This window comes from Cucurbita pepo, chromosome LG02, assembly GCF_002806865.2.
Source record: "Cucurbita pepo subsp. pepo cultivar mu-cu-16 chromosome LG02, ASM280686v2, whole genome shotgun sequence".
In the NCBI taxonomy this organism is placed as follows: domain Eukaryota; kingdom Viridiplantae; phylum Streptophyta; class Magnoliopsida; order Cucurbitales; family Cucurbitaceae; genus Cucurbita; species Cucurbita pepo.
In genome coordinates, this window is record NC_036639.1 from 12,859,303 (window position 1) to 12,873,773 (window position 14,471).

The 14,471-nt window shown below is 35.2% G+C and overlaps 3 protein-coding genes across 3 annotated transcripts; 2 read left to right on the forward strand and 1 right to left on the reverse strand.

Moving 5' to 3' along the window:
- Nucleotides 1–200: 200 nt before the first annotated feature.
- LOC111788368 (peter Pan-like protein) lies at nucleotides 201–3,139 on the forward strand. The gene is made up of 7 exons (XM_023668686.1): nucleotides 201–601; nucleotides 701–883; nucleotides 985–1,215; nucleotides 1,537–1,629; nucleotides 1,715–1,902; nucleotides 2,255–2,448; nucleotides 2,582–3,139. The coding sequence occupies exons 1-7, from the start codon at nucleotides 584–586 to the stop codon at nucleotides 2,710–2,712; spliced, it is 1,038 nt and encodes a 345-aa protein (XP_023524454.1). The 5' UTR covers nucleotides 201–583; the 3' UTR covers nucleotides 2,713–3,139.
- A 4,656-nt stretch (nucleotides 3,140–7,795) lies between these two features.
- Nucleotides 7,796–10,825, forward strand: LOC111788400 (UDP-glucuronic acid decarboxylase 2-like). Its single transcript, XM_023668735.1, has 7 exons — nucleotides 7,796–8,592; nucleotides 8,695–8,842; nucleotides 9,090–9,169; nucleotides 9,245–9,328; nucleotides 9,774–9,848; nucleotides 10,082–10,174; nucleotides 10,276–10,825. The coding sequence occupies exons 1-7, from the start codon at nucleotides 7,981–7,983 to the stop codon at nucleotides 10,498–10,500; spliced, it is 1,317 nt and encodes a 438-aa protein (XP_023524503.1). The 5' UTR covers nucleotides 7,796–7,980; the 3' UTR covers nucleotides 10,501–10,825.
- A 386-nt stretch (nucleotides 10,826–11,211) lies between these two features.
- LOC111788401 (U1 small nuclear ribonucleoprotein A) lies at nucleotides 11,212–14,136 on the reverse strand. The gene is made up of 5 exons (XM_023668736.1): nucleotides 13,892–14,136; nucleotides 13,631–13,803; nucleotides 12,801–12,894; nucleotides 12,412–12,497; nucleotides 11,212–11,719 (listed from the first exon to the last, which is right to left on the reverse strand). Exons 1-5 carry the CDS (start codon nucleotides 13,977–13,979, stop codon nucleotides 11,432–11,434), a joined length of 729 nt encoding a protein of 242 aa, XP_023524504.1. The 5' UTR covers nucleotides 13,980–14,136; the 3' UTR covers nucleotides 11,212–11,431.
- Nucleotides 14,137–14,471: the final 335 nt, after the last annotated feature.

Genomic DNA, 14,471 nt, shown 5'->3' on the forward strand with positions numbered 1-14,471 from the left:
AATCTTTTTATTTTTGATTTTTTTTAAATATTAACCATCTATTTTCATATTTTATTTTTAACAGACAAGATAATTGTGGGAACAATTTAGGCCAAACTTTAAAAGGGAAAGGGTAAAAATGGAATTTTTGGGAACATAATTGAAATTTAATTATGTATTTGGTATAAATAAAGCTATTTATTACTAATTTACTCACCAGATCGGTCTGGCAGTTTTTAGTGAAATCTCCACAAAACCCTAAACCCCTCACCTCACCACGCGCGCCCTAGACTTTTACGGTACCGTATCGTCCTCTCTTCTCCTCGCCGCCGCCGTCACCGCCGCTTTTGAATTTCCATCTCTGCGCTCCGCTGCTGGCCGTTCGTCTCTTGTTTTCTCTCTTGCAATCCGTTGCTGGACCGATTTGAATCCAAATTGGTTCGGTTCTTCTCCACCATTCGGTTCTGTGATCGAACCGACTTCCGCTCCGAATTTTTGTCCTTAGGGTTGCCATTGCGTATATGTGTATTTGATTTTAGAGGGTGCTGGAGTTCTTCGCCAGCAAGCTTCTGAAATTTCCCTTTCACTGTTCTTCTAGCAAGCAATGGCTCGTATTGGAAACGTAAGAACTTCTTCACTTGTAACNTTTTTTTTTTGTTTTTTTTTTTTTTTTTTTTTTATATAAGGTTTAAGTTTTCTTGTTGTTAATTGATTGAAACAGAAGAAGAAGAAGGGGTTTGTGAAGCCGATTACAGCGAAGAAACAGTCTAATGTGGATCATGTTACTGGGGAGAAAATCCCGAAGAGTTTTGTTTTTTCTAGAGGGAAGTTACCTGGTCCACTTAGGCAACTGCAAATGGATTTGAGAAAATTGATGCTTCCTTACACTGCTCTCAATCTCAAGGTAAACTCTTATTGTTCTTTCTTCTTTGTTTCCTGAGTGCTGATTTAGTAATGATATATCTGGAAGTATTCTTCTAATTTGTGTGTGTACTGTTTTTGCAGGAGAAGAGACGGAATAATCTTAAGGATTATTTGAATGTTGCTGGGCCTATGGGAGTTACTCATTTTCTTATACTCTCCAAAACTGAAAGTGCTCCATATTTGCGTGTTGCTAGGACCCCTCAGGGACCAACTCTTAACTTCAAAATACATGAGTATTCGCTTGCAGTAGACGTTGCTCAGTCGCAATTGCGCCCGAGATGTCCAAAAGACCTTTTCAAGAATCCCCCTTTGGTAATAGTCTCAATTTCCCTTGTATAAACGTGTTCCTTTTGGTATTTGTCTTGTTGGTGTCTTTCACTGGTAAAAGGGTAAACTAGAGTTCTTTGTTTGAGTTCTTAGATCTTACCGTGTGCTGATTGATGAGCTATTTCGAAGCGAGAAGTTTTGACAATTACGATTCGCTTCTTTCTCTCATGTCACCTTTGGTTTTGTTTCATAAGCAAGCTCAATATGCAATGTTTTTCGAAGTACACAAGCTAAAAGAGCATTTTTGAAGAAAACATGATGGCATATTGATTCATTGAATCATTCAGCTAACATTTTTATTGGCAGATTGTGCTTTCTGGTTTTGGGACTGGAGATCAGCATCTGAAGCTCACTACTATAATGTTCCAGAACATCTTCCCAGCTATTGATATAAATACAGTAGGTTTTCTTATTAATTCAACTGAAAGTTCAGACTGATCAGATTTCCTTCACTCTCAACAACAATTTAATTTCCATGTATCAGGTTAAACTTTCATCGTGCCAGAGAATTGTATTGCTTAATTATAACAAAGACACAAAGCTCATTGATTTCCGACATTATTCAATCAGATTACAGCCTGTTGGTGTTACCCGTAGGCTTAGAAAGTTTGTTCAGAATCATCAAGTTCCTGATCTTAGGAGTCTTCAAGATGTGAGCGACTTTGTCACAAAGTAAGCTATTTGGTTGGTTGTTTCATTGTTTTAATCAAGTTATGGATTTATGTCAATCCATTTTGATCTTTTTTTTGTTTTTTTTTTTTTTTTCTTTCTCAATGAAAAGCAACCTTTCATTGTGAATTTGTTTTCTCAAAACAAAAATATAGGGAAAATGTTAAGTGGTTTTCATATAGTTCGTTTGATAAGGAGCTCAAGTGAATCTTTGCCATGTACCCTATGTGATATCCAAATATGGAAAGAAAAGAAAAAAAAAAGGGATCCATCATTATAAATTCTATTTCTATCTCATGTTCTTACATTAGCCTCTAATTGTTTCTTACAAGTTTTCTCGTCTGTTGTTTGAAAGGGCTGGTTATGGGTCAGAAAGCGAGGCCGACGATGAAGCAGCAACAGTCACGTTGGCCAGTGATCTAGGTAGAGTCAACCAAGCTTCTACGAAGAGTGCTGTCAAGCTTCAAGAGATTGGACCTAGGCTGACTCTTCAGCTCATTAAAGTTGAGGAGGGGTTGTGTTCTGGTGGGGTCATCTTCAGTGAATATGGTATGTGTTCTTGAGTATGGCATTTTCTCTGTTTTTGTTCCTCGCTCTGTTATTATTTAAGGACTTGCTCCTATAAAGCCTCCGAGAAGAAAGTGTATTTTCAAATTAACCTGTTTTTATTCTGGAAATGTAGGTGGTGAGAAAAAGCAGGATAACAAGAGTGATCAAAAGAAAAAGCAGGAAGACACTGACAGTGATCATGGTGAAGATGAGGATATGGGTGAAGATGATAGTGAAGACCTGGAAGTTGATGAAGAAGATTAACTTATTCCTTTGTTCGGTTAAGAATTCGTGGCAATCCATTTGCTTGACGAAGCGGGAACCGATAGCCGAATTCAGCCAAGGAGGGATAACAACACTCTTGAATCAAATTACGTGGGACTGAGTAAGCTTCCTTAACTACTACTGCGTTATCTGTTTCAGTTTAAGAGATGTTCATAAAATCAAATTTTGCATTTCCTTTTACGAAAACGCTTAGGTTGTCATTATTTGGGAAGAAAATGGCTATGATATGGGTTGTGTACTTAGCCAGATGCTAGATTTCATCCATCTACTGTTTGTATAAATGGATTCTATCAGTAATGTTCTTTTGATTACATTATCTAAGAACACTATTGTATTTGGAATCCAACTGAAAAATAGTATCATATTCTGGTGATGATAGCAGAATTTGTATCACCATTTGCCCATCTTTTCATGGTGTGTTTCAGTATCATTTTATTCCTGTTAACCATATTAGATGTTGCAGTAAGGTGATTTTGATTGGGTCCTGAAAATCTAACGAATCTCGATTAGTTTGATTATGTTTAAGTCGATTCGATCATGTAAGCTTGTTGGTAGGTTCACCTAAGGTGTGTTTGAGAAACTTTTGCTCTTTAATCATAGGTACTATCCATATAGGGTATATCAATTGAAGTAAATTTCTCGTAGAAACGAAAATTTGATCCGACTTGAAGGGATCGACCATTTTTTCATACGAAAAATCTCAAGAAAAGTTCGACAATGCATTCTTTTCTGCTGTATCGTTCCATATTGGCGACCCCAGTCCAACCAACGTATTAAATAAAACGAAAGCATTGTGGGCTAGTCTGTTTTCGAGTGTCTTCAAAATAGTATTTTTCAGACAATGATATCTCTTATTGATCTCATCTTCTTTCGGAAGTCAAAATTGAATTTAATTATTAATTTATTTACCATTTCAATCTTGTTTTCTATTGTTTGGTTGAATTAAATATCGGCAAGTTTGTATTTTTTAAAAATAAAGATATTTTTTATTAGATAAAAAATAGAATGTATTTATGAAATTTGATCAAACCTAAGGCCAAAATGGAAATGGTCAAATTAAAATGAAATCTCAATTATTGGGGTAAAATTGTAATTTCACAATTCTATTTTTCATATATTTGAATTTTGTATGGGCCAGCGCATGCGTCGGTTCAACTTCAATCATGAAATGTCACGTCTAAGTCCAAGACAAAGAAAGGTCATATTTTTCCAACGTTGTCAAATATATATATTTTTTTCTTTTTTTTTTTTAGAAAAAAAAAAAAAAGTCTAATCTTTTCTCCATTATAATTATTAATATGATTTAACTTATTTTGATTAAAAAAATTACTCTAAATTAAATATTATAAAATATAAGAAAAATAATAAATGAAAAGAGTTATACACCGAGAATATAATCTCCATCCCCGATCACATTTATAGCTAACAAGAAAAATATCTCTCTCATTCCAGACACCATCTTACTCGAGACAGGTTCTTGTGGGTCTGTGGACATCTTTATGCACAATCAACTTAATGTTCATAGGTATATGAAATACGAGGATTTAAACATTCAATCTTTGTCAATACTATATTTATTTACCCAACCTAACATATTAATCACTCGACCTAATAAATTAAACGAATAAATGCTATAGTTGACATTCCAAATGGGTTTGGTTACAAATGAGAAAAGATGTGGGACAAAGGCAAGAAGACAATTATATAATAATAACTTACTTTATCATAAATTAATATTATAGTTTGAATATGAATTTGGACATTTTCATTTTAATTTTTATTGGACAGAACTTTGCTTAAAATACTAATTACTTCAACCTAAATCTTGTTACAGCTAGGCACGTGCCGCTGCACATGATTAAGATTTGTCTCCCATATTATTCTCCTTAATCACAATGCTTTAGTGTAGATTCAACAATCTCCACATAAAAAGAAAAAAATAGGTTAATTTAGGGTTTAGGGTCGTTCGAAGCGTCCAAAACACTCACTTCCTCGAAGTCGGTCGCTTTTTTTAGTACATATTCATCTGGGTCGTATTGAATTTTGTGTCCGAACATCTTTATATATACCGGATTGAGAATTTAAACCCCTTAACCTCTTAATCGATAACATATATTTTAATAAGTTCTCTAGGTTCAAATTGGCGTTTATTTCATAAAAATATAATATATTTGTAAATTTTCAACGAAATAAAATATATTTAACATCATATCATCATTTTATTTATATGTTTTGTGTCAACGACATTCACTCAACCCGTTAAATTTGTAATAACTTCGGCTTTTATTATTATAAATTATAATAAAGAAAAATTGAGTTAACTTGTAATAACAAATATAATTATTATGATGGATTAATTTTGGAAGGAAAAAAAAATTAATAATTTAAAAAATAAAAAAGTCCATAAATTAGAGATTGCGTGGATGTAAGGTTACATGTCACGTTGAACACGTGGAGGAAATTGGGGCAATGATTGGTGCTTTACATTAACATTCCTCCATAACCTTTGGAATTTAGACCTAACATTTTACATTATGAAAATTGCATTATTATTATTTTTTTTCCAAACTTTAAAATATTCCCACAAAAAAAAATAATAATAATTAAAAAAAATTAAATTATGAATTTAATTCTCGAGTTATATTCAAGTCAGTACGCGTCAATTTTTGAATGATATTTTGTTACGATATTAATATTAAAAAAGTATTTTTATAAAATTAAATAATTTTATTAAAATTTATTTTAAAATATTCCATCAGATTATTTGAATGAATTGGATTTTGTAAATTAATGGAAAAAAATCAGCTATTTTTTTTATGGCATTATTGTAAATTTGATTCCTTATATGTTGATGGAATATTATGTGAATTATAAGAGACAAAAATTATATTAAAAAGTGTTTAATAATAATCTTTATGACACGTGGCGACCTTCTATACGTTTCAGCTATCTGCCAAATTGGCCGTTACATTTATCAATCAAATGTTTTTATTTTGAAGGTTTTATTTGGATTATATTATTTATTATAGTAAACAATTGCAAATATTTCTCATTTTAGTCTTAAATTTGTTTTATTTTTACTTTTTTAATAAAATTTGTTATTTTTAGTCATTACACTTTTAAAATGACTAATTTAATTTTAAAAATAAAAAATTATATATTTTAGTTATTAACTCCAATTTTTATTTTATAAAAAAAAGTATATATATAATATATATATATATATATATGTATATGTATATATATATATATAGTCGAGAGACAATAAAGTAAACTTAAAAATTTAGGGACCAAAATGAGCACTTATTTGAAACACTGATAGAAAACAAACTTAAAAATTTAGGAACCGAACTCAGATTTAAAATTTTAGTTTTGAATTAATATTATTGGTTAATATTATTCAAATACACGATAGGATTCTTGTGGAGGAGAAAAGGTAATTATAGAGAGTTTAATAGCGAGAAAAAGTATATATGTGGAGCAAAACTCGTGAGAGAAAGATGCGTTTACGGAGAGCGACTACTTAGAAAAGTCTTATATATACGTACGTAAAGAGATAAGATATTGAAAAAGAGTGCACGGAGAAAAAAAAAACGACAAAAAAAAAAAAGAACGTCATAAATTGCTTTTAAAAACAAAAAAACTATTCTCACGGGCCAATCTGAGTTCTTATACTATGTTTAGTTTTTCCCCGTCATTAGTTCAAGTTAAGTACGTCTAACTATGAAGTAGCTCGCTGTTTCGATAAAAAAAATTGACATCAGCAAGTTGGGTTCGGTGGACGGAGACAAATCCAGTGGCGGCTATGAATTAATTATTATTTTTATTTTATTTTTTTTTTTTTGAAAAAAAAGTCAATGACACTTGGACATTTTCAAATTTGCCAACTTGGACCCCCTCTAACCCTCTCCCAACCCCATTATTTAATTAATAAATTTTTTAAAATTACCCTTTTTTATAATTAATTTATAGCCACACCCCAATATTTTATCCCTATTTTTATAATTAATTAACATTTTAGTCCACCTCATTTATATATTTTTTAGATTCTTTCTTTTTCATTTTTATTTATTTTATTATTGGTTGGTCGATTTTTTTTTAAAAAATATTTAGATTAATTATATGAATTTTGTTTACAAAAAATACTATTTTAGATATTTTTAATTGTTATTTATGCGAGAGAAAAAAATATTTATTGTTTTAAGTGCTAAAGTTTTTCCATAAATTAATTAATGACTAAAATAAAAGTTGAAAAAGCTATAAATTAATTAAGAATAAAACAAAATTAAGACATTTATTTTGATTTTAATGTATATTTAATGCTTCTACGTAGATTAAATCAAAACAAAACAAATTATAAATAGTCAAATAAGGACATTTTGTTCGAGAGATCTCCCGCCTTCGATCAAAACCATACCATATAAAACGTGACAGATAATAGAAAAAAAGTCTAATGAACGATAAAATCAGACCAACACGTAAAGGATCGAACCACAAAATAAAGAAGAAGAAATAATTGGATCGAAATTCAATTGTATGTTGTCGACCTCTTGTCGTTGAGCAACATGAAGGAGACAGAATTAGGTCAAAACCTGCTCCTAGCTCGTGGCACCTTGATTAAGACTAGTTTGAACACCGCTAGTAGATATTGTTCATTTTGACCCGTTATGTATCGTCGTTAGTCTCTCTATCTAACTGATGTGATATCTCACAATCTACTCTCTTTGGAGGCTCAACGTATTCGCTGACACAAGGTCTTGGGACTGACTCTGATACCATTTCCAACAATCCAAGCCCACCGCTAGTAAATATTGTCCGTTTTGACGTGTTATGTATGGTCGTTAGCCTCTATACAACAAAATTTAGCCGAGAATAAATTTAAACAAGAAGGATATAATATTTATTTAAAAACAATAATTGAGAAAACTTCCACATTTGCCACGGATCACTAAATCAGCCAACAATAGAAAACAACAAGAGTTACTTAATGGCATTTTCGTAATAAATCCCAACTATTGCCCTTTTTTTCCAACCTCTCTCCCTTTAAAAGCTCCAAAAATCGCCTCCTTCCCCATCAGAAAAAAAATAAAAATAAAAAGTAAAATTATATACCTCTCCTCTGTCCTCACCTCACCTCCGCCGACCGGGATCCCTTATTCCCGGCCACCGCCACTCCGCCGCCGTGAAAAAAACAAAATCCGCCTAAACCCCATCTGATTTCCCAATCGAATTTGAAATTGAAAAGAAATGGGATCGGAGCTAATTTTCAGAGGGCACGACGAGACCCAACCCACGGCGGACGCTTATTCCCCCAAACCCCCAAAGCCATGGCTGTCCGTCACCCGTCCGATCCGCTACATGCTCCGGGAGCAGCGCCTCCTCTTCGTCCTCCTCGGCATTGCCATCGCCACCATCGTCTTCACCCTATTCCCCTCTTCAAATTCCGCATCCCAAGCCAGCTACAACTACGACCCGATCCCGACAGAGCTAGCTCGGTGGTCAAACACGCCGTCGTACGAGCACCGCCCCCGGTTCCACGTCCACCGCGTCATGAACTCCGGAGGAAAAATACCACTCGGACTAAAGCGAAAAGGACTACGGATCGTGGTCACCGGCGGAGCCGGGTTTGTCGGGTCGCACCTCGTGGACCGTCTGATCGACAGAGGCGACAGCGTCATCGTGGTCGACAATTTCTTCACCGGACGGAAGGAGAACGTGATGCACCATTTTGGGAATCCGAGATTCGAGCTGATCCGACACGATGTGGTCGAGCCGCTACTTCTTGAAGTGGATCAGATCTACCATCTCGCCTGCCCTGCTTCCCCTGTTCATTACAAATTCAACCCTGTGAAGACCATCATATCCTTTTGATTTGATTTTGATTTTTACAGTTCATTTTCGTTGTTTATTTCGAATTTGGGTTCTGGGTTTTCTTTAACTTTGGGTTTTGGAGGAATTTACAAGACCAATGTGGTCGGAACTTTGAACATGTTGGGTTTAGCGAAGAGGGTGGGAGCTAGATTTCTGCTGACCAGTACCAGCGAAGTTTATGGAGATCCTCTGCAACACCCACAAGTTGAAACTTACTGGGGCAACGTCAATCCCATCGGTCAGTTTCATTTCTTCTTCTTCCTTAATTTCTCCGAATCCAATGTTTGAGCGGAGGGGCCGGAGGAATGGTTTTTCACCTGAGATGCAGGGGATTAAATCCGGGGAAGGGTAGAGATGGTAAAAGGATGAACCGATGGGGGTGTTTGGGTCTTTTCAGGGGAACCGCCATGTTTGAACCTAGATCTGAAGAGGAAGGGTAATTCGGTAAATTTGAAGTGGTTTGTTATTGTCGGAATGTGTGACAGGTGTCCGAAGCTGTTACGACGAGGGAAAACGGACGGCCGAGACGTTGACTATGGACTATCACCGAGGAGCTCAAGTTGAGGTTGGTCGCCATTAATTATAATATTAATTAGTTTAATTAATTTAATTAATTAATTAATTATGTTTCCTTTTGCAGGTTAGGATTGCTAGAATTTTCAACACTTATGGCCCAAGAATGTGCATTGATGATGGGCGTGTTGTTAGTAATTTTGTTGCCCAGGTTAGCCCACATTTTTTTTTTCTTCAAATAATATCGATAGACGTCGGTTTTCGTATCGAAACATCGACTTTTTAGATTAAGCTATGCTCGGGTTGGTCTTTAGACTGTTTTTCTATTGTACACGCCTTGACTAGTTTCATTGGACCAACCGTCTGACTCTACCATATTTGTGTATGACATGGAAACACCTAAGATGTTAAATCCTAGGTTGGTAGCCGCTATGGATTGAACCCATAGTGGTTGACTCCACACTATCGTTAAACGTTGTTCTTGTGGCAAACGATGAATGTGTACAGTATATGGATGGGGCTAGGAAGATAAATGACTTCGATTATAATTAAACGAAAATATAATGTAGAGTTAAAAGATGCAATTTAAAGTTTTAAGGGACGAAATAGACACGAAAATGAACGGATTTTGTTATAATTCATGTTGGGCTATGCAGGCTTTGAGGAAGGAGCCTCTCACTGTCTATGGTGATGGGAAGCAAACAAGGAGTTTCCAATATGTTTCTGATCTTGTAAGCACTTTTCCCTCCCTTAATTTCTTTATGTTTCTGATCAAATCTATGTTATATTGCTCGAATATGATGTCGTTTATCGTTTTATGGTCTAATGAATAAGTAATTTTTTAAGTTCAGATTCGTATTGCGTTAATTATGAAACTTTTGGATCCAATGATCATTTGAAATTCGATTTGAAGTTATAGTCGGTTTGTCGTTACGATAAGACGTGTTTGTTTAATGTTCGATAGGTGGAGGGATTGATGAGGCTTATGGAGGGAGAGCATATTGGACCCTTCAATCTTGGAAACCCCGGTGAATTCACCATGCTTGAACTTGCCAAGGTACATTTTTGGACAAAGTAATGTAGTGAAAAGGTTGTAAAAACGTAACGATGATGATAACCTCGGTCATATGTATGTATGTATGTATGTTGTGTGAGCAGGTCGTGCAGGAAACGATCGACCCGGATGCGAAGATAGAGTACAGGCCGAACACAGAGGACGACCCCCACAAGAGGAAGCCAGACATCACCAAGGCCAAGGATCTTCTTGGTTGGGAACCCAAAGTTTCTCTCCAGAAGGGTCTCCCACTCATGGTCTCCGATTTTCGACAACGTATCTTTGGCGACCACAAGGACAGCAGCGGAAGCGCCAAGACAGCAGCGTAGTCGTCGTCCCAGGTTGTTCTTGCATCGGTTAAAGTATAATGGTTAAAACGAATAGCTCAAGGGGGAGGTCGAGAAGCAAAGGGAGTGGAAGTGAAAGCTTATAGGTTAGAATTTGGGTGATATGATGCTTGTTTTTGGATTTTGAAACAGTTGTGTTGTAAGTTTGATTAGAGAAAGTGGGGTTGGCTTAATTTGTGGTTGAGGGAATCACAATCAATCCATCCCTTTCACATCAATTACAGATTTCTTAACAACAAAAATAAAAATAAGGATCAAAATTATTGAGCTGAAATTGTAGCTGCCAAACTTTTTCTGTTCCTTTTGAATTTTGAGAAGATTGTGTTCATGTTCTTTAGAAATTGTAATCTAGTCAAGGTTCAATGACTATGTAATCTACGATATCAATCAGGCTCGAATTCGCTATATCGTACAAGTAAAATTCTGCTACGCCTATGCCTAAAAGTTGGAGTAATCGACATGCTCGACAGAATTTAGTTTGAGAATTAAGCTGTACTTACTGGATTGTTCATCTCCCTCAACAACACTTCAGCTGCAGCTCCTTTTCCCTGCACTGTGGAGTTGTTGCATCCTGCAGAACTTGCTGTTCAATATCTGCCAAGTTAGATTTCAACAAGAACAGCTCTTCAATCTCATAGTCATAAAAGCTTTTGGTTTATTTTTTTACTACTACATGATAATGAGAACAAAATATGATAATGAAAATCAAACTTTACTACGAGTTCAACGATAATCATGGCAACCGCTGCGTTCATGGGATCCGAGATCTGTTCTATTCCTAGTTAAGAAAACTGATCTGAATAGAATTTTCAGCAAGTTCATGATGACAGTATTTTACACACGATCTCCTGTACTGAGAATCAGAAGATAGCAGTTGGCTTTCCATACAGTGAAGAGACCAAGATTTGCTATCCTATTTCTTTGCATAAGTTATCAACATCGAGTTTTGCGGGTTCATCTTGAAACCTTGTAGCGCTTGCATGGCGACTGTCGATTGTACCTCATCGGCGTACTCTACAAATGCAATACCTGGCTTTGCTTCGATCATACGAACCTCCTTAAAACCAGGGTACTGACAGAACAGCATTTGTAGCATCATTGGAGTCGTTTCATGGGGAAGATTTTGTACAAACAAAATGCTATTGGGTGGGGCTGGTGCTTCTGGCACCATAACTCCACCAGAATAAGGTACTTGAGAGTGCTGCACCATTTTCAGGGGAGGAAAGGAAAGAGAGATTGCGTTAGCAACATACAATTTCCAATAAATAAACATAGCAAGTACCATAATTATACATATGATGAATTAATTGGCAAAGGGTTCTTGTAACGACCTTAAGGGAACATCTGATAAAATTTAGGGTCGTTACAGTTCTTAAACATGATTCTTAAACATGATTCTATGAAGCAAAAATAGGCAGATAAATTCATAAAGAACAACAAAAATGACTCTTACTACCCAGGAGGAAGTTAAAAGAAAGAAGAGCCCTATTTCAATGAATAGCATACAAATTAAGAATCATTCTTAATATAGTGAGGAGAGTGAGAAACGAAAAAGGTCGAGAGCGAATCATTTATAATGAACAAAATTAGCCTCAAGTAGTGAAGTTCTACCTTTTATTAGTTGTTACATTCTAATACTCTTATTCTCTATAATCTATAGTTGATAATCATGTCAGCCATATCATATCAGTGAAGCACTTAGAATACATTTTTCAACAACAGGTGAACATATAATAACTAATAAAAGTTTAGCCATGCCATATCTTGATCGACTTCGTTGGAGAATCAAACTATGTATATGAGGCTCAAATCTAGAAATGAATATATTATAGATATAAAAGTTTATAAAATTTATCAAAGACCAAACTTCAGGAATTAAATAGAGATACTTACCGCTGTTGCACCATATGCTCCACCAAAAGCAGGATTCATACCCATCCCAGCTTGATTAGCATCATGCTGCTCTTTCTTCTTCCTCCCTACCACATCGAAAGAATGGACAGATCTTAGATCAAAAGACTGCTACATAAACTATAAGACAACATTTTCCTTACTTACTAAAAAAAAGTTTTTTTTTTTTTTTTTTTAATAAGAACTTACTGAAAAGTTACTTCCCTAAGATGTCAATACTGCTCCAATAGATTTGAATAAAATACTTAAAGTAAAAAGCTACAACACTCTACTATTGTATCAAATACTGAAGAAAAAGATCTTCATGAACCAAGCTAATTTAGACACATTTGAATTTGAATTGTCAAATAGAAAATGGAGACAAATTATACCCTTCTCCTCGTGCCTCTTTCGTTTCTCCCGGGGAACAAATGTACCATCAGACTTCGAGATAACATCCGATTTCGTCTTTGCATATTGTATCCTCTACATGATTGCAAATCAACAACACTTAACTTCGTATTACACCAAACTTCGTCGAGCCAACAAAAGACGAATAATAGAACAGAGCAACAAATGATATAAAAAATTGGTCCAACTTTATAACATGGAGAAGATACAAAGCCTACGACACCGTACAAAAATGCATAGAGAACGTAGATGTTAGCCACCAGACCTACAAACCAGAAATGCTCAACAGATATAGAACTATCATAAGATTGGCAGAAGCCACGTTTGACAACCATATGATGTGTGTCAAACTATTAAGAACCAACGTAATAAAGCTCAGGAGTAAACTCAAACATCTGCAATGTGATATATTTAAGAAGTAATCATTCAAGATCACTGCTCAGGGTATTGATCATTCAAACAATAATTGTCCTTTAACCTTGCTAAAATGAAATCAGCTATGAACATTCATAGTAGACTACACCATCAGTACGGCAATTATCTGCAAGCAATCACATTATTTCCCAGCCATGTGCGAGTAAATCTCGACAGCCTAGATGATTCATAACCCAAAGAAAGTTCCAATTTGGTTACTCAGAAGAATCTATCAGCACTTTCATAATTTCCACATTGACTCACATTAGTATAACCCTCCATTTGAGCCAAGAAATTGCAAGAAATAATTTTAAATTGGAGCAATCAATTTCAATTCTTTATCGACGATAACCACCCTTTCACTGCAAGAATTAGTAAGTTCTAGTAAGCACATTACCATAGGCTTATCATAGAAAGGAAAGCCCTGCATTTGTCTAAGCGCATTAGTGGCAGACGATACTTCTTCGAAGACAACCCAAGCCTGTCCTTTGTGCTTCAAGGTTTTGAAAGCTAATACTTCCAGAATCTTCCCGAACTGCGAGAACACCGCGTTCAGCGACTTCTTCAATTCTGCTCTTACAAAAGAGACAACAACAAAAATTACAACAAGTTTCAGACAATTAAAGAAGCTTCCCCATCCCCTTCCTCTCAAAAGTACCTTCCAGCTTGATTTTCTCGTTGAGATTGTTAATATAGATGGTCATGTTCGGAGGAATCTCATTGCCAGTGCTGTTGACCTCCGCCATTTCTTCGAATAGAAATGCTTAAACGGCAAAACCACGAACGTCGAAAAAACACAACGCCGGTCGACTTCGGAAAACGACGGCTCGGTCCGGTACATGCAATGCCACCGCCGCTCGCAGAGGTCTGATCGGTCCGGCAGAGACTGAAAATGAAAGCCCTAACTACGGCTGCAGGAGAAGAAGCAGTGGGCTGCCAGTGATTTTGGGCTTATACTCTTCGGGCTTTCCCTTATTGGGCTTCATTTTTTAGCCCACAGCAAATCCGTCAAAAATACACTAAAATATTATTTTGTTATTTTTATGTTACATTTTATTTCCATGAATTTCCTTATATTTTTAATTAAAATTTTGTTCATATTTTACATTATTTTAATTAAGTTCGACACTCACCAAATAATTTAAAATTATCAAACAACAAAAAAATTATTATATTTTTTAGAATAATACTATTTTTATTAATTTAGCCTTAAATTTATAAATATTTTATTAATTTAG

What these genes read in the sequence shown, in the direction of transcription:
- LOC111788368 (XM_023668686.1), top strand. An exon ending in ACACTGCTCTCAATCTCAAG is followed by an intron (nt 884 to 984) that starts GTAAACTCTTAT and finishes CTGTTTTTGCAG; the next exon opens with GAGAAGAGACGGAATAATCT. An exon ending in TTTTCAAGAATCCCCCTTTG is followed by an intron (nt 1,216 to 1,536) that starts GTAATAGTCTCA and finishes TTTTATTGGCAG; the next exon opens with ATTGTGCTTTCTGGTTTTGG.
- LOC111788400 (XM_023668735.1), top strand. Translation starts at nt 7,981, where the DNA reads ATGGGATCGGAGCTAATTTTCAGAGGGCACGACGAGACCCAACCCACG. An exon ending in TCAACCCTGTGAAGACCATC is followed by an intron (nt 8,593 to 8,694) that starts ATATCCTTTTGA and finishes GGAGGAATTTAC; the next exon opens with AAGACCAATGTGGTCGGAAC. An exon ending in CCATGCTTGAACTTGCCAAG is followed by an intron (nt 10,175 to 10,275) that starts GTACATTTTTGG and finishes TTGTGTGAGCAG; the next exon opens with GTCGTGCAGGAAACGATCGA.
- LOC111788401 (XM_023668736.1), bottom strand. Translation starts at nt 13,979, where the DNA reads ATGGCGGAGGTCAACAGCACTGGCAATGAGATTCCTCCGAACATGACC. An exon ending in CGAGAAAATCAAGCTGGAAG is followed by an intron (nt 13,804 to 13,891) that starts GTACTTTTGAGA and finishes TTGTAAGAGCAG; the next exon opens with AATTGAAGAAGTCGCTGAAC. An exon ending in CTTTCTATGATAAGCCTATG is followed by an intron (nt 12,895 to 13,630) that starts GTAATGTGCTTA and finishes GCAATCATGTAG; the next exon opens with AGGATACAATATGCAAAGAC.